Source organism: Canis lupus, chromosome 33 (genome assembly GCF_003254725.2).
Source record: "Canis lupus dingo isolate Sandy chromosome 33, ASM325472v2, whole genome shotgun sequence".
Classification (NCBI taxonomy): Eukaryota; Metazoa; Chordata; class Mammalia; order Carnivora; family Canidae; genus Canis; species Canis lupus.
In genome coordinates, this window is record NC_064275.1 from 31,583,550 (window position 1) to 31,604,967 (window position 21,418).

Below are 21,418 nucleotides of genomic sequence, written 5' to 3' on the forward strand. Positions count from 1 at the left end.
AGAGTCCTAAAGTGGCCAGGCCTGTGATCTTAGCTGGATTTTGGCCTCAGTGGCCATCTGTCCATGGAACCAGTTCAGGGTCATTTGGTTAATCTTCAGAGGTCTTGCCCCATATTCTCTTCTCCTGCCTGTGACCCTGGTGACATTCCGGGAACACTTAGTCCATGTGAGGGGAGGAACCTCTGCCCGGAACTTTGATCACCGCTGGGGCTGCTGGGCTCACACTGACCATAGACCACACCAGACACACTTCTGCTCCCTAGGAAGAGCCAGAGCTTCTGGGGAGCATCCACTCAGCCCCTCACGGTAGGTCTCCTGGGGTCTGTGGGGATGTGGCAGGAATCTTGCCTTGGATCCTGGCTGCAGGGCAGGAAAGGGACAGGTTACTTCTCTCAGGCTCAGAGCCTGTCCCCAGCCCCAAGCAGGATACACTGTTCCTGTCCTCTGCCATGGGGGGAGAAGCCCCCTCGGTACCCAGGCAGGGTGGTGCTGGTCTGAGACAGGAGGCAGGTGGCAGCAAGGACATCCTGAGATAAAGGTGACCTGGTCCGTGTGCTCTGGGAGCACAAAGTGAATGGTGGGATAAGCAGGACTAGCGTGTGTCCAGGTTTGCCTGGTTCCCTCCTCCTTTATGCCTGGTTTATGCCAGCCTGTCGCTTCCCTTTGAGACCTGGTTTAGTTGATAGAGTCACTCTAGGAATGAAATCTGTACGTAGCTACCTTTTATCGAACATTTACTATTTGCTAGGTACTGTGTTAAGTGCTTTGTATTTATTATCCAGCGTAAGCATATATATTATCCACCTGGAGACAAATTTTAACCCTGAAGGATGAGGTTACAATCATGCGTGGGAGAGCTGAAGCTTGGAGAGGAGGAGTGACCTGCCCAAGCCCACGGAGCCTGTAGGGAGCAGTGTTGGAATTTGAACCTGGGTCACAGCCCTGGGAGAGCTCAAGTGCTTCCCCGCTCCACTAAGCACAAGGAACACAAGGTGTGATTATAGGGGACCAAGAGCCCCAGACACACTGAGTTCAACTCAGCGCACCACACTCGGCCCCGCTCTGGGACAGCTGCGGGGTGTACGGCCAGGCAAGACAGGCTGCAGGAGGCATGCCCAGCCCCAGCAGCTCGCAGGCAGGTGGGTGCAAACGACCAGAAGTTAGAGCAGAAGGACCCAAACATTCAACTGAGGATGAGAATGACCTATGGGATCCACAGGAGATGCAGGCAAGGACGGCTTCCCGGGGAAGGTGTGAATACAGGGGAAATGGGGAGATACGGGGACATTCTAAAATGGAGAGGGCGGTAGAAGGGGAGGTAGAGGTGGCAAAGCACGGGAAGCATCTGAATAAAGGACAGTGCTCAGTTCAGGCTTCTCTCATTACGCTCTGCTGACAGGCTCTTTTGAGGTTTCGCAATGTAATTGCAAGGGAGGAGAGCAATCCAGGAAGCCCGAATGATGTCTTTGGAACTGGGTTGTGTGTTTTACATGATTATCTGAATTTTTATGATTTTCAACCTTATTACAAAGGTGACCTACTTATTATTATTTTAGAAACTGTAGAAAACATACGATAAAGCAAAAGGAAAGAATCAAAATCACTCACAATTCTCTTTTTCGGAGGTAGCTGCTACCTCTGAACTGTATAATCTGAAGCTTATCTAGGGGCCCATTGAGAGTCACTCCATTTATATAAGTGTGTGGGTTGAAAGGGTCTCATTATGAATAATAAAAGACAATCCTCTGTTATCTCTCAGGAAATTTCAAGGGTTTTTGGAGCTCTGTGGCAGGAGCCAGGACAAAGACCAAATATATATTTCTTACTATATCGCTGTATCACAAACTCAATGCCAGTTATCTCATTTAATTACCACAACTCTAACAAAACTGTGATTTAGGTGGTAGTGTTGCTGTCGTGATTGTTCTCAATTTACAAATGCAGAAGCCAGGCACTAGGGGTTAATTCACTGCCTGGGACACAGTGGGCAGCAGGTGGAGGGCCAGCCCGCTGCACAGGTGGGGTGGGGGCAGAGGCAGGAGCCCAGGAAGGGAGCCCGGGGTCCAAGGAGCGGCAGGACTTCCGGGGGGACCTGGACGGAGCAGTCAGGGGCTCCAGATGAGCCTGTGATGCCCCTCTTCCTGCCCTGAGAGGTACTGTGGCCCAAGGGGCAGAGTCCAGCCCTGCTGGCGATGCAGACCTGGACATTGCCATCCCTGAGTACAGCAGCAGCAGTCCTCTGACAGTTCGGGGCTGCGGCTCTGGGCGCCCATCACCCTCTGGAAGCAGTGAGGGTTGGCTCTGTGGTGGATGACAGACCAGCCTGTGGCACACACAGAAACATATCAATCCAAAAGCAATTTGAGAAGAGGAAAACGTCCATTTGCAACGAGTCAACCACTCCCCTGCCCCTGCCCCTGCCAAAGACAGACTCCCCTGGCTTGCTGAAACTATGGAACGTTTTCTGTGGGCATTTGCTGGTCTCTGCAGAAATGTGGAGGTGGTTTCTCAGATGAGAAGCAGGAATCTTCTGGCTCCTGTCCCACAGTCCCTTGTGCTGCCAGCCCCCACAGTGCCTCGGCAGGAGCACTACCCATCTCCAGAGCCCCCAGTGACCTGCTCTTGAGGGCACTTGGGAAAGGAGCCCAAGTCTAGGGCATCCCGGCCAGAGCCATCAGAATCTGTGCTGCCCCGAACCAAGGACAAAACAATTACAAGCTTCCCTTGGCTGGGAGGAAACAGCCAGAGAAAGTGCTGTAGAGAGGCGTCTTGCTGGTCCACAAAAGGGGTGATTGGATGATCTCAGCAGGTTTTCCATAGCTGACCTCTGTGACAATTTTAGAGCAAAGTTGGGGCTGGCCTGAGCTCCGAATAATCAAGGTCATGAACGCTCACTGTGCACCAGGCTCTGGGTTTGCAGCTTCCAACATATTTTCTCATTCAATCCCCAGAACAACCCTGTGAAATAGGTAGAATTAAAGTTTGCTGTTTGAAGATAAGGAAATGGAAGTACAGAGAGGTTAAGCCACTCAGGGAAGGCCACACAGCAAATGGGGGCTAGAGACAACGCCTGTAGCCATAGACTGTCTGACTCTAGGACACAAAGAGAATGAGTCTTGGGCTGGGGGTGGATAGCTGGGAAATGGCCCGCGTCCGCACCCTCACTGTGAGTACCATCCCCTGCTTCCTCCAACCCCGTAGATGGGGCTCTCTCCTTCCTGAACCACAGAGGCCCTGTTCTGGCCCTCTTCCCACCACAACACCTCCAAGGGGTGAGAAGTTTGCAAAACAAAGGGACACATACCTCTGGAGCCTATGGCAGCACTTTAAATCTTGCTTCAGGTACCCAGGCGCTTGTCTCCCAGGTCGATCCTCCCTAGGCTGACCGTGTCACAGCAGTGCATGCCCTTAGGCATGTGGGGACAGACTAGGTGAGGTCCCTTGTATGTGGCCGTTCTAGTGGAAGTTTTTTTTTTCTGGAAACTGCCTTTGGGAGCCAAGGAGCAAAGGAGTTAACAAGAAAGGGGACTGGCACATCACTATGCATTATTATGCATTATGGCTTATTTATTTATTTATAAAATATTTTTTATTTATTCATAGAGACAGAGGGTGGGTGGGCAGAGACACAGGCAGAGGGAGAAGCAGGCTCCACGCAGGGAGCCCGACGTGGGAATCGATCCAGGGTCTCCAGGGTCACGACCTGGGCCGAAGGCAGATGCTCAACCACTGAGCCCCCCGGGCTGCCCTGGCCACCTCTTCCTTCTGCAGCCAGGGCCCTCTTCCTATCTGTAGCAACCTCAGACCCATGTGTGCCCCTTGCTTCTCAACCCCAGACAGGGTTACAGAGCGCAGCTTCAGCCCGCGGCTCTATTGCCTCAAGGCTGTCCGTCTAGGATCCGGGTGTCGTGAGTGGCAGGCGCGGTCGTTACAGCGGAGCCCTTCCCTCCTACCTTCCTGGGGCTCACGCAGTATCTCTGCAACCGCGGAGGAGCCCCGAGGGGGGCGGTGTGTGCTTTCTGTGGGAGAAACGGTCCCTGCTCTATTGATTAGGCAGGAAAATTCCTGGAAAAATCAGATTATTGAGTGCCTGAATGGGAGCGGGGTTAGGGAGCTTTCGTAAGCACTGTTTGCCCATGGGGAGCCGTTCGGATGGAGGAGGCAGCCAGCCAAGGGCAGCAGAGAGGCAGCCGGCAAGAGGGCTTTGGAGCCAAGATGCCCCAGCACCAAGCCGCCTCCGGTGCTTACTGGGGGCAGGTAAATTGAGAAAACTAGGGTCATGTTGTTCAAAGGTTTTTTTCTTTCTGTCTTTCTTCCTTCCTCCTTCTCTCTTTGCCTCCCATCTCTCTCTCTCTCTTCTTTCGTTCCTTCCTGTCTTTTTTAGTAAAGCCAAATATATTCTATCTAAAGGCCACTCTATTCTTCCTACTTTTTTGGTGTTCAAATAACCCTTCTGTTACGACGGTGGCTTACAATCTTTAACAATAATTAACACAATTTATTAATTTCTCACTTTATGTCAGACACTGATCTAAAAGCGTTGCCTACGTTTCCTCAGTCAACCCTCGCACTTACCCTGATGCGGTGGTAGGCACTATTGCTACCCGGTTCTACAGATAAGGAGAGTGAGGAAGCCAGATTCAGTGACATGCCCAAGGTCACACGGCTGGAATGTGGTGCAGCCGGTACCGGAACTCACGGACTTGTGCCGCTACAAGCTCCGTAAATGATGGGTGGGAGCAGTAGTGCCCAGGGGGTGCACACCCCCTGGTGGGGCAGCTGAGCCCCATTGGTCAGGTCGTGCGGGAATGTGAGCCGCTGCTCCTAAATCATCCTGAAATCTGGACTTTTTTTTTTTTTTAATTTTTATTTTTATTTATTTATTTTTATTTTTATTTTTTTAATTTTTTTTAAAATTTATTTATGATAGTCACACAGAGAGAGAGAGAGAGGCAGAGACATAGGCAGAGGGAGAAGCAGGCTCCATGTACTGGGAGCCCGACGTGGGATTCGATCCCGTGTCTCCAGGATCGCGCCCTGGGCCAAAGGCAGGCGCTAAACCACTGCGCCACCCAGGGATCCCTGAAATCTGGACTTTTTAATGTGATATTCCTCAATTTTTACATATTGGCTAGTGGTTCATATATAAGAAAAAAAATGAGCCATAAGACACACCTGTACATGGCAACACCCATTTGTGACCTGGGGTTGGATGCTTACATTAAAATTTTTTTTTTTTTTTTTTTTTTTTTAGCTAACTAAAACCTCGGTCCTCTTTCCTTTCTTAAAACCCAAAAAACGAAGAAAACCTACTGGTCTGTGGAATCCCCGTATCTGGGACCGTCCTGTCCACACAGTGTTGGAAAGTTCCAAGGGCTCCAAGATGCTGGGGAGGCAGGTGGGCAGGAGGAGAGCATTTGGCAGCAGGAGCAGGGAGCAGGCGACGCATTCAAGATAGGAGCCCGTCAGGGCAGCCCAGGGCCAGCGGTTTAGCCCCACCTTTGGCCCAGGGCCTGACCCCGGGGTCCCGGGATCAAGTCCTGCATCGGGCTCCCTGCATGGAGCCTGCTTCTCCCTCTGCCTGTGTCTCTGCCTCTCTCTCTCCCTGTTGTCTCTCATGAATAAATAAATAATATCTTTAAAAAAAAAAAAAGAAAAAACGGTAGGAGCCTGTCACCCCTGGCAGAAATACGAGAGCAGACAGTGAGGCTCTGAAACCTCCCGCGGCGGGAACGCGGGCAGAGTCATGGTTGAAGCTTCTCCAAGGCGCTAATAACCTCCCGCATTTTACCCGTTGCCTGCAAACTTCCAAGACCCCACGGTCCCCTCCCTTCCCTCGCTTCCATGCCTTTTGACCTCATTTGCACGCTCTCCCACCTGGAGAGAACACGGGACACCAGGAGGCCGGGACGTGGGCCCTGCCCCTGACCCCCCGGCGACCGGGACAGGCCCCGTGGCCCCTCGCTGTTGGAGTCTGAGCCCTGCACCCGTGGAGCTCGCCAGGCTGCCGCCCCTGTCCCCACTATCCCCACTGCCGTCCCCGCCGCCCCCTGGCCTCACGCCCTGATTAGGCATCACCTGTGCTCTCTCTTCCCCGGGACCAGGACATGCTGCCCCGGGCCTGGCTGCGCTGGGCCTGCCTCCTGCTCCTGGCCCGGTGCGCCCGGCCCTGCCCTGCGGGCTGCGACTGCTTTGCGCAGGAGCTCTTCTGCTCCGACGCCGGGCTGGCTGCTGTCCCGCCCGACATCCCGCCGCTCGCCACCGACATCGTCTTCGTGGAGACGTCGCTCAGCACGCTCGGGTCCAGGGCCTTCAGCGGCAGCCCCAACCTGACCAAGGTGGTCTTCCTCAACGCCCCGCTCCAGCACCTCGGGCCGGACGCCTTCGGGGGGCTGCCCAGGCTGCAGGACCTTGAGGTCACGGGCGGTGCCTTCGCCAACCTCAGCTCCGCCGCCTTCTCCAACCTGACCTCGCTGGGCAAGTTCACGTTCAACTTCAACCTGCTGGAGGCTCTGCCCGAGGGCCTCTTCGGCCACATGGAAGCCCTGGAGTCTCTCCAGCTGCAGGGCAACCGGCTCCAGAGCCTGCCCAGGAGGCTCTTCCAGCCTCTGACGCGTCTGCAGAGCCTCAACCTGGCTCAGAACCTGCTGGCCCACTTGCCCGAGGGGCTGTTTGACCCCCTGGGCAGCCTGCAGACCCTGAGGCTGAGCGACAACGCGCTCTCCGGCCTGCCCCCGGGCGTGTTCGGTGGCCTGCACAGCCTTCGGGAGCTCTTCCTGGACGGCAACTCCATCTCGGAGCTGCCCCCGGGGGTGTTCTCCCGGCTCTTCCGGCTGGAGCAGCTGTGGCTGCAGCGCAATGCTATCGGGCACCTGCCCCTGTCGGTCTTCTCCTCCCTGGGCAACCTGACCTTCCTGAGCCTGCAGGGGAACGCGCTGCGGGTGCTGCCCGCCGGCCTCTTTGCCCCTACCCCTGGCCTGCTGGTCCTGTCTCTGTCCTACAACAAGCTGGAGGCTGTCAGCGAGGGCGCCTTTGCCAACCTGTCCAGCCTCAGTTCCCTGACGCTGTCACACAACGCCATTACCCACCTCCCGGCCGGCGTCTTCAGAGGCCTTGAGGGGCTGGTTAAGCTCTACTTGGGCAGCAACAACCTGACAGCCCTGCACCCAGCCCTCTTCCAGAACCTGTCCAATCTGGAACTGCTCAGTCTGTCTAGGAACCTCCTGACCACACTCCCCACGGGCATCTTCGACAGCAACTACAACCTGTTCAACCTGGCCCTGCACGGCAACCCCTGGCAATGCGACTGCCACCTGGCCTACCTCTTTCAGTGGCTGTACCAGTACAGCGACCGGCTCTTCAACATCCAGACCTACTGTGCAGGCCCTGCCTATCTGAAGGGCCAGGTGTTGCCTGCCCTAAAGGAGGAGCAGCTGGTGTGTCCTGTCACTCGGGATCACTTGGGCTTCCAGGCCCCGGGGCCGGAGCACGGGGACCCAGGGAGCAGCTGGGACCTGGGGGTGGAGGAAAGGGCTGTCTGGAGCCGGTGCACCTACAGCAACCCTGAGGGCACCGTGGTGCTTGCCTGTGACGAGGCCCGGTGTCGCTGGCTAAACATCCAGCTGTCTCCCAGGCAGGGGTCGGGCCCCCCGGGGATGACATATAATGCCAGCCAGGGGTGGGACTTGAAGTCGAGCTGTGGCTCTGTGAGGGTCACCGTGGCTATAGAGGCTCGGCCAGGGGGGCACTAGGCGCAGGGCATACGGAGCTGAGGCCTGGAGGCGCTTCAGTTGTCGGCTTTCTGGTGCATCTGCCTCAGTGGGCCTCAGCTCTCTGCACCAGTCCTCCTCTGGTTGGCAGGACACCACTCCCTAAGAGCCCAGCCACCCCTTCAGTCTCCCAGGCACCTCCTCCATGCTGGTGCCCCCCAGGGGCCTGTTGTTCGGTCTCCCTGGGGAATCTTGTGCATGTATGTCCCTGGGATGGGATGCGTGACAACCCACATCTCCATCTCAGGTTCATGGGCGGGATGCACGACAACCTGCAGCCCCGTGTCTGATCATTCAGCCACAAACCCGTGTGGAACAGACCTGCTCCCCATTCCTCCTGGATTCCCCTCCAGCAGGTCGCCAAGCCCAGGAGCCGGGTGTGGTCTCTGGTCTCTTCTCAGCCTTGATCCTCATTGGCCTACCGGTCAGCGAATGCTTCTGAGCACCCCTCTGTCCATTCCCCCTTCCTGTTCCCAGCCCGAGGAGGCTCTTTGTCTCCCCAGACCGAATCATGTGCAGCTCCTGCCTGGTTCTCCTGCCTGCAGTGTGGACGGGTCGGGGGAAATGCCGGGGTGAGGGAGGGAGAAGTGAATCTGATGTATGGCAGGCCCTCCAGGAACTCACTCGTGGTCTGCCAGGAGAGGTCAGAGAAGGGTGCACGTGTCCTGGCTTCTGGGTGGGAGGACAGTGAAGCCATCACCAGGGGCAGGGACAGGTTTGGGGGAAGACAGAGGCACATGTCCGCGTCAGACAAGGAAGTGTCCCTCCTCCCTCATGTCCAGTGATGCTCTTTTAAAAAACGTGCTTCCCGAGGCTCAAATCAGAATCACCATAAATTCTAAGGGGATGGAAGGTCGTTCAGCAGATTTGCCGAAGGAACAGGCTCCCAGATTCATTGGGTTCAGCTCCCAGAAGCTTTGGGATTCAAATCCTCATCGGTCCTCCACGGCTAGGGGACTGTGCTGCCTCAGGAAGGCCGAGGCCCGATGTCTGAGACCTGAAGTCCTGTAACGCCAGCCGCGCTGTGCCGTCCTGCCCGGCCCGGGCCAGCTGCGCGAGGCCGCGGCCTTCCCTCTGCGGGGGATGCGTCCTCTCCAGGGAGAGCACCGCCGCACCCGGCACCTCCAGGACTTCACGGCCTCCGTCCAGTGACCACCTGTCTGAACTACAGCTCACCGCCCACTCAGGCATCTGCTGCCAGAGATAAAGGAACAAGATAATCGAGTGACATTTCTCTTAATTATATTTTCCCCCAAACCCTAACTCTTTATTAAATTACAGTATAATTGTGCTGAGTGATGTTGGGGAAAAGAGCTCTGGCCAACAGCCAGGGGCTGTGTCGTCTGAGCAAGCTGCTTCTTTTCCCTTTCAAGTTGGCTCGGTGAGACCAGAGTCACTGTGCTCTTTTGGGTAGGATTGCCAGATTTTTGCAAATAAACATATACATGTTGCATGGGACCTACGTATACTACAAGATGATTTGCAGTTGGGTATGCAGTGTTTTAGCTGGCGGCCCAGCCACCTGACGAATGTTGGGGAAACGGTACCATGGAGGCGGTGGGGAACCAGAGGATGGGGCTCCTCCAGGGCCAGGGGGAGGCCAGGGCAAAGTCTGCAGTGGAAGAAGTCCTCGCCACGCAGGGGGCCACAGGATCTTGAGGGGAAGCAGAGGCGATGAGCATCCCTCCAGACAGAACGACTGCAGCAGAGACGAGGCTCCAAGGGCGCCCCCGACCCCGGGAGGCTTCACGCCCTGCCGCCTGTCTCCTGCTGCAGCTGTCCCAGTCTGGGGCAGAGTAAAGCTCTGATGGGTTCTGGAATTGAAATCAGGACACTTGGCTCCCCTCTTCCTTAATCTTCAGCCTCTGGCCAATTGTGGCTCCTCTCTGGGCCTTTCCTCAGTTTGGTTCTTTTTTAAAGATTTATTTATTTGTTTATTTGCGAGAGAGCGAGTGAGTGAGAGCACTTGGCGGGGGGCTGAGTGAGAGGGAGCGAGAGAACCCCAACAGACGCCTTGCCGAGCATGGAGACCAACCGATTTCATGACCCGGAGACCACGACTGGAGCCAAAACCAAGAGCTGGACACCTACTGACTGAGCCACCCAGGTGCCCCGGGAGTTTGGTGGTTCTTCTTCCTCTTCTTCCTCCTCCTCTTCTTCTTCTAAAGATTTTTTGTTTATCTGAGAGAGAGAGAGCGTGTACAAGCAGGTGGAGAGGGAGAGGGAGAAGCAGACTCTCCGCTGAGCAAGGGGCCAGGCATGGGCTCCATCCCAGGACCATGAGACCGTGATCTGAACCCAAGGCAGACACTTAATGGGCTGACCACCCAGGCGCCCCGGGAGTCTGGTTCTTGATGCTGATTAAACCTCAGAATCACCTGGGGACGTTAAGCCAACCCCAACAACAGGTACCAGGGCAGCCCCCACTCCCGGGGATTTGATTCAATCAGCCTGGGGGGACCCAGAGAGCAGTCTTATTCCTAAGTCCCGCAGGGACATCTAATGCTCAGCCAAGGCTGAAAGCTTGGGCTCGATGTTGTCCCATGTGGGGTCTCACAGTGTTTGTATAGCTAGACCCAGGGCAGTGGAGCGAATGCCAGCTTCGGCAGACCAAACCGCTAGAGTGCCCTGGGTGGCTCATGAATAAGAGGAGCCACACACTGCACAGAAGAAGAGGGTCTCATTTCATAGGGTCTCTTTGTTCTTGGTGTTTTTCCTCATGCCCCCCGTAGATTCTGAAGAAACAAGCTGGATGCACACTGCCTTGTTTTCTTGCAGTGCGAGGGCGGCCAGGTCATCCCAAAGCACCTCCTTCCGACAGGTGGGGTCCCCCGGCCTGATGTGTTGAATGCTCCTCAGTTGGGTGATTCCCTGCCACTAGCCAGCAGTGTAACCTTGGAGCAGTGACTGTAGCCACCTGTGCCTCAGTTTCCTCCTCCACACCGCGGATTGTGGGCATAGCGGTGCTCACTGACCGTGCTGTTGGAGAAGGGGGAGTGAGCGCATTCACGTAAGGTCCCCGGAACAACGCACCTGGGTTCTCAGAAGTACAAACCTACTGTGGGTACTGGAGAGTCTGGCGCTGCCCAAACCCAGGCGATTTAGCTCAGCGTGAGCCGGCAGTGACGTCTCCCTTGCACTGCGCTCTCGGCTCCCCCACGTCTGCTTCTGCAGACCGTTCAGCTCTCCACGCGGCCAGGCCCACGCGGCAGCCGGGCTCCTGCTGCTCCTCGGGGGCTCCGTGCTGTCCCCGCAGTCCTCGCTGGAAGTCACACCCTGGCGCCCACAGGGAGGGGACAAGGGACGGCCGAGGGCCTAGACTCGGTGCCGCAGAGCCTTCTGTCTCCTGCAGTTCTGGGCCAGTGCCAGGCCCCTGGGTGGTCTCCTGCAGTTCTGGGCCAGTGCCGCGCCCGAGGGGTGGCTGGCGGAGGCCTGCGGTCCCTGCGGGTCCCCGGCCGGCACCGACACCTCGCGGCCTGTGGACACACTTGTCCCGGCGATGCTGCATGTCCTGCCCTACGGGACAGCCTGGTAGGACAGTGAGTGGTCAGGTGTCTCCCACGACCATGCCAGCGCCCCACCAGCCAGCGCGCCCTGGGGGCCATGCCTCCTGCCACCCTCACGTCCCTGGCCAGGCCCACTGCTCAGGCCGCTGCCCTGAGTTAAAGACGGCGGGAGCTGGCATGTGCGTGCGGCAAGGCGTTGGGGGGATTCCGGGTGGAGACGCGGCCCCCCCAAGCCAGGGTGCTGAAGAGACAGGGAGCTTTGGGACAATGACAAGCAGTTCCTTGGTGCTGGAGCCACAGGCGAGAGGTGGAGATGGCCGGGGACCCGGCTGCACAGCGGAGGGCTTCACCCGACGGGTCGAGCCCCGGGTCGCCAATCCCTCTCACAGCCGGGCCACAGCTAGGGCCGTTTCAGGAAAGAGCACCCACGGGAGTCTCTGCACCACTTCAGGGACCTGCCCAGGCCCATAACCCCGGGGGGCCTCAAAGACCCCTTCCTGCCCTGCGTCCGTGGAGCCAGCTGGGCCCACGCTCGCCGGTGGCTGTGAGCGGGGCTCTGAGGGGACGAGGAGAAGTCCCCCATGGCTCCAGCAAAGGAAGAGCTTGGACTTGACGTGGGCCACGTGTCTCTGGCCAATGCCTGCTGTGGGAGGGCCAGGTTCGTGTCCTCTGTTCCGCCCTCTGTCCCCAGCCATCCCGAGTGAGAGGCACGGTGGGGGCACGGCGCCTCATGCGGCCCTGGGATAGCGTGTGTGTGCGCGTGTGTGCATGTGCACGTGCGTGTGCGCCGGAGGGCAGGCCTTTGGGAAGGACCAGGCCTCCCTGTGAGCTGGCCCCAGGCGTCTGCATCTCTGTGGTGACTGTAAGGACGGGGGGGGGGGGGGGGGGGGTGGCGGGGGTGGCAGGGGGGACGTCACATCTTAGGTCAGCGTTTCAACACTTAGTTCATCATCAAGCAAGCACAACAGGACAAAAGTGCAGGCCTACTTTGTCCATCTAAGCACATGAGCTGTCACGGTCTGTGGGCTGTCTCGCGGCATCATCCCTCCCGCTCTCCTGGGCTCCCTCGCGGCCTGTCTCCTGTCCGCGGGGCCGCCAGCTTCCGTGGTGCTGAGGGCACTTGCCTTCGGCTTGGTGGCCTCCCTGCCATCAGGATGGGGTCACAAGCCAAAAGACCAGACAGTCTGGCTCTCCTTAGGGTCTCACCTGCCACCCTGCCTTCTTGCTCACTTAGAATGTGGGTGGCTGGTCATAACAGAAAGGCCAGAGACGTGGCCGGGTGCCAAAACTCACCCGAGACTAGCAGGCCGATGGCGCCAGCCTCTTTTCAGGGGCTAGATAATCTCAGGGGGCCCCGAGAGCCTATCAGATTCAGTCCAGCCCGCGTCCCAAATGCCTCAGTGGTGTCGCTGAGCCCAGGCCAGGCCCGGCGTCTGCTTGGCATCCCCAGTCTTCCTAGAGTACAAAGTGCTTCTGGTGGGTTCGACTCCCCCGTGGGGCAGGCGTGCGCATCCAGGTGGGAACTGTGGCCCCGAAGGCATCATTCACCTGCCACAGTTACACACATGGCTGTGGGCCGTACGGCTGCTGGATTCCCCGGGACACCCCTGTTGCTACAGCACCACCCTGTTTCCCTGGGCCGGGGCCCCACACGTCCCCGCGCCTCCTGCTGCCACCTTGCCCTGTCCCACCCCGGAGGCCTGGCTGCGGACACTGTGGCTGGGGCAGGAGTCAGCTTTGGCCTTGGCCCCGAAAGCCTGCACCGGGGCCATGCCGACCGTCCCACACCTGCCAGCCCTCCCAGCCCGTGTCCTCGGCGCTGGCCGCCTCTCCTTTCGGGGGCACCTCCTGCTTCCTGCGGTCCTGGGTGGGCCACCCCGTCTCCCCAGCTGCCCGCTCTGTGATGCCGACGCTCTGGGTGCTGGCCTGCTGCTCTTACACGGCCTCCCAGCCCTCTCCACCCGCTTTCTGTGCTGCGGAGGCATTTCCCAGGTGTCTGGATCTCTGGGCTTGCCAGGCTTAGCAGGTGCAAGGTGGGGAGTGGAGGGGGTGCGGGGGGAGAAGCCCGGGCATTTCATCCCCATCCCCGCGCTGGGGTTCCTCCGTGGCCTCAGCTCCACCTGCACACAGGCCCACTCGGGTTTGTGCAGGGCCAACTAGTTCCTTTCCCTTCCTGCCCTTGATGATGCTGGAGGGTTCCTCACCTGGCTCGCCTCTGTGCGGCCTCAACATCCTGCTCGGTTTCTCAGCTCTCACACGGCTGTGCCACCGACCCTCTGTATTAAATTCCCTCTAGCTGAAGTGCTCACGTGCCAACTGGACCCCTGACTGACCCGTCCTTTCTCAGAGGATGACACAGAGTCAGTGTCCAGCCAATGGCTTGCCCTTCCCCCCATCCGACATAGAGGCCGAGCCTGAAGGCTGTCTCTGGAAGGCCTCTGGGGCGCCCCCTCACTGCTGCAGGCCGGCCCGAGCCCTTATTTCTGGCACCGATGACCCGAGCCACCTCCCGCTGTCCCCACTGTGGCCCGGAGCACTTTCATGCTGCTCTGTGCACACCACGCCGAGAACGAGGCGTTCTACAAGCTCCTCAACTACGAGTCAGAGCAAATCTCAAGGCAAGGGCGGAGACGCGATGGAAACGGGCCTGGTGCCCTTCACTCTGAGAAACAAGCGCCCCTTGACTGCAGCTACGCTCTCCCACGTGCGGTCAGACCCATGTCCACGGGCGTTGGGTGCGGGCCGTGGGCATGCGGTCCCCTTCACCGCGAGGACCGAGCCTCCTTGGAGTGAAACCGCCCACGAGGCCGCACCTGACGGAGGCTGGCAGCTGGCCCCGACGTCGGTGTGGGGCTCCCCGGAAGGCCGCGGGCTTAAGCCTAAGGAGGAGGCTTGCCTGGCCTGCGGCTTTCAGCTTGCCCGTCACTGAGGTGACTTGGAACGTCTGTTAACGGTGGCTGTGCAGGCGGAGTGACAAGGCGGTACACTGACCTCCGAGAAACAAGTGTCCCTTGAAGCAAAGCTTCAGCCGGCCCCTCCCGCGGGGGACGCAGGCCCTATCGCAGCAGGGGGTGGCGGCTGGATGGAGCACGCTGTGCTGAGCCCTGGGAACAGGTGTCCCCGAGTGCGGCTTTCCACTGGCCCCTCAAAGATGGGCTTTAGAACCCAGCCCCACAGGAGGTTCGAAGGGGCCTTAAATGCACTGAGCAACCCCTGGGGCGACATGCCTTCCTGGAATGCATCTTCCAACCGGCCTCTCTCGCATCAGGGAGTTGGAACCTATTTCCTCAGCGGTGGTGATGGCCCAAAGGGAGAGTCGACTTCTTAGCTCTTGGGACAAAGCTCTCCGTGAGGAAAAGGCCTCTCACATAGGGGAGTTAGACCCTACCTCAACGGCGGCTGTGGAGGTGCAAGGGAAGGAGCTGGCCTTAATTCTGAGGCTCAGACCTTCCTAGAAAGAGCTTCTCAATTAAGGGAGTTCAAAACTATCTCCACGGCAGCTGCGCAGGTGTGGTAAAAACGCCCGGAATGCCTCTGGGACACCCCAGTTCCTTGAATGCAGCTTTCCACTAGACTCTTCCATAAGGGACACAGACCCCCTCTCTGCAGGGGAATGACGTTCTCTTTCACTCCGAGAACCAAGACTTCCCTGAGCGAACCTTTCAATGAGCTCTCACACCTGAGGGAGGTTAGCAGCTGGCTCCACGCTCTGAGGTGGAGGCGCAGGGGAAAGGCCTTGGACACAACCCTGAGAAGGAGGCTTTCCTGGCTGACGGCTTTCAACTCGCCTATCACTTGAGTGACTTAGAGCCTGTCTCAACAGTTGGTGTGGAGGTACAGTGTCAAGGCGACATACTGAACGCTGAGAAATAAGCATTACTTGAATTACATTTTAATTTAATTTAATTTAATTTAATTAATTTAATTACTTGAATTAAACTTTCAGCTAGCCTCTCCCATGTGGGAGGTATGCCCCAGGTCAACCTTAGGTTGGAGGCCCAATGGGACTCGCTGTCCTCAACCCTGGGGACAGCTGCCCCCTGATGAGTGCCGCTTTCCACTGGCCTCTCAACTAGGGTTTAGAAGCCAGCTCCACAGTAGGCTTGGAAGGGCCCTAAGATGTGCTGGAAGGGCTCCACCTCTCGGGGAGACCAGCCTTCCTGGAATGTGCCTTCCAACTAGCTTCTCCCACCAGGGAGTTGGAACCTATTTTCTCAGCAGCACTGGAGGCCCAAAGGGAGAGCGGTTTACTTATCTCTAAGGACAAAGCTTTTCCTGAAGGAAGCTCTCCACCAGGCCTCTCACTTAGGGGACTTAGACCCTACCTCCACAGCAGCTGTGGAGGCACAGTGGAAAGGAACTGGCCTAAATTCTGAGCCTTGGGCCTTCCTAAAAGGCTAGACTTGCAGTTAAGGGAGTTCAAACCTATCCCCACAGCAGGTTTAGTTTAGAGGCGCGGTAAAAATGGGATGCGATGCCCCTGGGACATGACAGTTCCTTGAAAGCAGCTTTCCAGCAGCCTCTTCCATAAGGGCGGTAGCCCCCTGTCCACAGGAGCTGTGTATGGACGGTGGAAAGACCGCTTCACTCTGAGAGCCAAGCCCTCCTGGAGTGACCCTTTCAACGACCCCTCACAACTGAGGGAGATTAGCAACTACCTCCAAACTTTGGCCTGGAGGCACAGGGGAAAGGCAGGTCTTACAGCTGAGGAGGAAGCTTTCCTGATTGGCAGTTTCCAACTATCCTATCACTCTGGTAACTTAGGTCCTCTCTCAGCAGTGAGTACGAGGTGCAGTGTGAGGCGACACACCGCGCTTGTTGAGAGACTAGCCTTCTAGGAACGCCTGAGCCTCAGCATGAAGGCCAGCTCATTGCCGTTGCACCTCCACACCTGCTGTGGAGGTTAGGGTCTAACTCCCTGTGTGAGAGGCCTCGTGGAAAGCTTCACTCAGGGAAAGCTTTGTCCTCGGAGATAAGTAGCAAGTTCGTCTTTGCTCCTCCAGCCAGGTGAGGAAACCGTTTCCAACTCCCTGATGTGAGCAACTGGTTGGGAGGTGCATCCAGGAAGACTTGTCTCCACGTGAGATGGACGGGACATTGAGGGGCCCTCCAGACCTACTGTTGAGGTCAGGACTCCTCTGGAGACAGGGTCTCGCTCCCTCTTGTAAGGGGCTAGTTAAAAGCTGCATTCAAGGAAGTGTGGTGTTCCCGAGGAAATCCAGCATGTTTTTACCGGGCCTCCGAAACTCTCTGGAGGTAGCTTTGAATGGCCTTGAGGCTAGAGTTTCAGGGATGCCTGAGTCTCACAGTTAAGGCCAGCACATTTTCCATAGCACCTCCACAGCTGCGAGGGGCTGGATGCAGGACTCGATCCTGGACCCTGTGATCACGCCCTGACCCAAAGGCAGATGCTCAACCGCTGAGCCACCCAGGCGTCCCCCAAGTGGCAGACTTTAAACTCCTAGAAACCTCTGTCTCTGGTGAAAAGTCAGTAGGAACCAATGGTGCACTGTCTATTGTACCAGAATTCTTTAGATTGGCAAATGTATGAATACATGTCATAGTTTTTAGAGACACAGTGTGTGTGTGTGTGTGTGTGTGTGTGCGCTTATGATACAATTTTTAAAAAGATTTATTTATTTATTTATTCAAGAGAGACACAGACTGAGAGAGAGGCAAAGACATAGGCAGAGGGAGAAGCAGGCTCCATGCAGGGAGCCCAGTGTGGGACTTGATTCCGGATCCCGGGATCACAACCTGAGCCAAAGGCAGACACTCAACCGCTGAGCCACCCGGGCGTCCCTATGATACAATTTTTAAGAAAGCACGAAGCATGTTTACTAACACACCCAAGTATCTGCAGTTTTCCTGAATAAGACAAAAGATAAAAAGGAAAAAGGGGTGGGGAGAAGGGGGGAGGAAGGAAAACATAACGAAACAAAACAAAAAACCACCTCAAGTGTCTTAACTGATTCATGCTTTAGTATTTTACTTTATGTTGAAAAGATGTAGGTATCCGATGAATTCAACCCAATTTATCAATTAACCTAGCACAACCTCAAAGTCAGGTCACCAAAGATTTTGGAAGCTATTGTAAAGATTTACCTATAAACCTTTTTTCTTTTATTTTACCCATTTGCTCTTAGCAATGAAAAGTATATGAGACAGACAAAATCGACCATTTTAAGTAGTTTCGTGGACAAATCACAAGAGGTAAAACTTAACTAACCCATTGAGTTAACAGCAGAGTTGAGTAGGGCCCCCCCTCGGGCCTGACCCTCCAGCATCTGGGTCGGTCCGGTGGAACGAGGGCATAAGTAGTTCTCCTTTTCTTTTCTTTTCTTTTCTTTTCTTTTCTTTTCTTTTCTTTTCTTTTCTTTTCTTTTCTTTCTTTTCTTTTCTTTTTCTTTTCTTTTCTTTCTTTTCTTTTCTTTTCTTCTTTTCTTTTTTTTCTTTCTTTTCTTTTCTTTTCTTTCCTTTCCTTTCCTTTTCTTTTCTTCTTTTCTTTTCTTTTCTTTTCTTTCCTTTTCTTTCTTTCTTTTCTTTTCTTTTCTTTCCTTTCCTTTCCTTTCCTTTCCTTTCCTTTTCTTTTCTTCTTTTCTTTTCTTTTCTGTGCCTGTGGGTCTAACAAGACAGTAAACGTGGTTTCTTTGCATAAAGGTGACGGGAGGGTCTCTATCGATCACCGCCGTTCCAGGCCCACAGACCGTGACGGGAGCACAGCACGTCCCACCGCCCACCCCAAGGGCTTGTAAGGCAGACAGAACTGAAATCAAGTGATCTTACAACTCGAGGGGGCGGCGGCGTGGGAGAGAGAAAGCTGGTTATCTGTATGATGTGTGACGTTGTTAGCTCCAAAGACACGTCTTTTTAAAATAAACCAACAACCTTGAATTGGCTTGAAAGCCGTTTATACAGACCACATCTTCTTTATCCACCATCTTTCGATGGACACCGAGGCTCCTTCCGCAATTTGGCTATTGTGGACGTTGCGGCTGTGAACATGCCGGCTGTGTGTTACAAAAAATAATCCAAGTTCCTTATCGACTGCATTATAATGAACTCTCACTGGGCTTTAACCACGTCCATTGTTGACCGCCCTGTATTGTTCTGATGCCCTTGCAAAAATATGGTCCAGCTTCAAGAAGATTCACGGAAAGGCCTTTTGACAAATACCGGTCTCTGGTCACCCTGAGATCATAAAACTAAAGTATGAATTGTCAGAACTAATGCAAAAGCTGTATTTAAACAGAACAAAAAGAAACAACATGGAACTGAATAAGTTAAGGACAATGATGACTGTTTTTAATGACTCTTGCTCAAAACATTGTTGATCCCCTCATGTCTACTCCTCCAGATTGGAAGAAACTTTTTCTGTAGAGACGTCTATAACTTACAGAAATTTTATGAAAATGTTGTTTTGTAAACAAACTAAAATATTTATCTTTTCTCCTTACCTGTAACTCTCCAGAGTTCCGAAACTCTCAGGGAGTATTCTTTCTTTTATGGGAATTGTTAATCATCTGCGTAGGTTGGGTGGGAATCTGTTCTCCTTGTAACCAGATGCCGTCGGAAGGATCGGTTATATTACCAAGGCCTTGACTAGAATGGCATCTGTTTTTCTTTTTCTTCCTCCACCAACCCCCCGCCCCGTTTTATTTTTTAAAGTAATCTCTACTCCCAATTTAGGGCTCGAACTCACAACCTTGAGGTCAAGAGTTGTGCTCTGTCTGTCGGAGGAGGCCAGGGGCCCCTGGAATCCCATCCTTAGACACAAGCATAGACTCAGATAGGATCAGACAGCTTGGAGAAACTCGGATCAACTTTCTGGAGCCAATCAAGCCCCTTGGAAAACTTTAGCTTGATGCCCTCCTTCCAGAGCGCCCCACAGCCTGACCAGGTGAGTGGAGAGTGCCACCTCCTGGCAGATGAAAGCAAGCGTCAGATGCTTAACGGGACTGAGCCTCCCAGGTGCCCTTAGAAGGTGCTTGGAAATGCTGACGTTCGTTCCTCCTTCCTGCCCTGCCTTTGACATCAGTGACCATGTCTGTCTCCCTGGTGAGGAAGAAAATATTCCAGATGGTTGAACCCTGGTTTTCCACACTATGGGCGACAGGACCCCCTCCAACCTGACCCAGAGCTCCCTTACTCTGAGTCAAGGCCGGGGAGTCTTGTTTTGTTTTTAAGTTGTGGTTAAAAATAGACATTACCTACGATGGAGCCTTTTAGCCGTTTCTAAGCGTAGAGTTCAGCAGTATTAGGTACCTTCACATCCTCCTCGCCGCATCTTTCCATTCCATTTTTAAAATTTATTTTAAATGTTTTAAAATGTTTATTTTAATAAAATAAATTAAATAAATAATAAATTATATAAATTAAATAAAATAAATAATAAATTAAAAATTTATTTTAAATATTTTAAATTCTTATATTATTTTAAAATTTTATTTCTTTATTCACGAGAGACCCACACAGAGATAGGCAGAGGCAGGGCAGAGGGAGAAGCAGGCTTCTCACAGGGAACCTGACAACGTGGGACTTGATCCCAGGATCCCGGGATGATGCCCTAGCCGAAGGCAGACCCTCAACTGCTGAGCCACCCAGGCACCCTATACATACTTAATTTTTTTAAAGTTTGTTCATTCATTTTTCATTATTTCTAGACCCACTATAGGGCTTGAACTCACGACCCTGACCGAGGTCAAAAGTTGAGTGCTCTTTCTGAACCCTGGGATCATGGTTCAGAGTCACCATTTGTCCAGTGAGGCCCTCCACACACCCCCACCCCTCCATGCGGAGGTGACATCTGTCGGGCTGGCTCATGTTTGTCCATCTTCCTTCCTCCTTTTAGTAGACAGCAGGTGTCTTGTGAAGCAGCCAGTGACTATGTCGAATGAGACTGAAGATTTCCCTTGGGAAGTGGGTGCGAGAGGGAGGACAGGTCGATGGGGAGCCAGGAAACTGTTGGTGTTGCTGTAGAGGAGAGCACTCGCGGGGCCCTCACCCAGGGTGGATGGGTCAGAACTGTCCCTGGCCAAGCCTCCCTTAGTCCCTCACTCTTATCACTCCATGCCCGCGTTTGCCCGCTGGACCCTAAGACACCACCGTTGTGTGTTTAAGTCCCTCTCAGACTCAGCAGGCCCCGCCCCGCCACGCCCTCCCAGACGCACCCCCACCCCTGGAAGGCATTGGAGATGTCATCCTCCACATCCAGGAATCCTAAAGGGTTTATTGGGGTTTCCTGGGTTAGGAAACCAGGAGGGGACTCTTTGCCCTCAGACAACGTAAGTTCTTCAGACATCCTCCTTGCCCTTCCCTTTGCCTTTCCCTCTCTCCCCCTCCCTCTCCTCCCCTCCCCTCCCCCACAGATTGGAAGCTGCACCTGAGGGCTGGGGGAGAAAGCCTTTCAAGGGAGAGGAGTCCCAGGCTCTGACTTTGACAGCCTTGTGGATTTGAATGAAATGACTAAATGAAGCTCATTGGCATGGATCACCCTGAACCTCCCTTCAGCCACCCGCCACCCCCCATCCCCTCCCAACCCTGGGTCCTCCAGTGGATTTGGGAATGGAAGGCTAGATGGGGTGTGTGTGTGTGTGTGTGTGTGTGTGTATCTGTACGCACCCGTGGAGGGTGGTGGGGCATGCTCACGTTGGCTCCTGCAACTCCATTCATTCTGGGAATGTTTTGTTATTTCTGCTGAGTTGCCAGTTGCTGCTAAACTCCTCCCATTGCCTAGTTCTTAAAAAGCCTGATTTTCTTGTTTTCTCAGTGAATAGTCTGACTCACACCCTCCCATCCCACCAGACCCCTTGTGCAAATACTTCCACTTGAAGAGCTCTTTCATCTCGTCCAGAAAACAAATAACAGCCACCCACACTCACCCCAGGGCCACAGATATGCAACCAACAAAACAAAAGTCCCACATCCTCCTTCTGCCTCAATCTACTGCAGGGAGCCCCTCTCTCAGACGCGCCTTAGGCTCAATGACTTGATGCTGCCTCCCTCTCTGGCACCATCCCGCATTAGGCCCGTATTGTAATCGCAGGACCACACTGCTCCCCTGAGCTGGAGACAACATGCTAAAGGGGCCGGATGGCAGCACTGTCCATTTGAAAGGCCCTACAGGCCAAGGCGTCCATGAAC

General features: G+C 54.9%; 1 protein-coding gene across 1 annotated transcript; it reads left to right on the forward strand.

The window, feature by feature from the left end:
- The first annotated feature begins 153 nt into the window (after positions 1–153).
- CPN2 (carboxypeptidase N subunit 2) lies at positions 154–8,479 on the forward strand. The gene is made up of 2 exons (XM_025473223.3): positions 154–306; positions 6,105–8,479. Exon 2 carries the CDS (start codon positions 6,108–6,110, stop codon positions 7,749–7,751), a length of 1,644 nt encoding a protein of 547 aa, XP_025329008.3. The 5' UTR covers positions 154–306; positions 6,105–6,107; the 3' UTR covers positions 7,752–8,479.
- The last annotated feature ends 12,939 nt before the right edge of the window (positions 8,480–21,418 follow it).

Bases quoted from the DNA above. Each gene is read 5' to 3' on its own strand.
- CPN2 (XM_025473223.3), top strand. From the start codon at position 6,108: ATGCTGCCCCGGGCCTGGCTGCGCTGGGCCTGCCTCCTGCTCCTGGCC.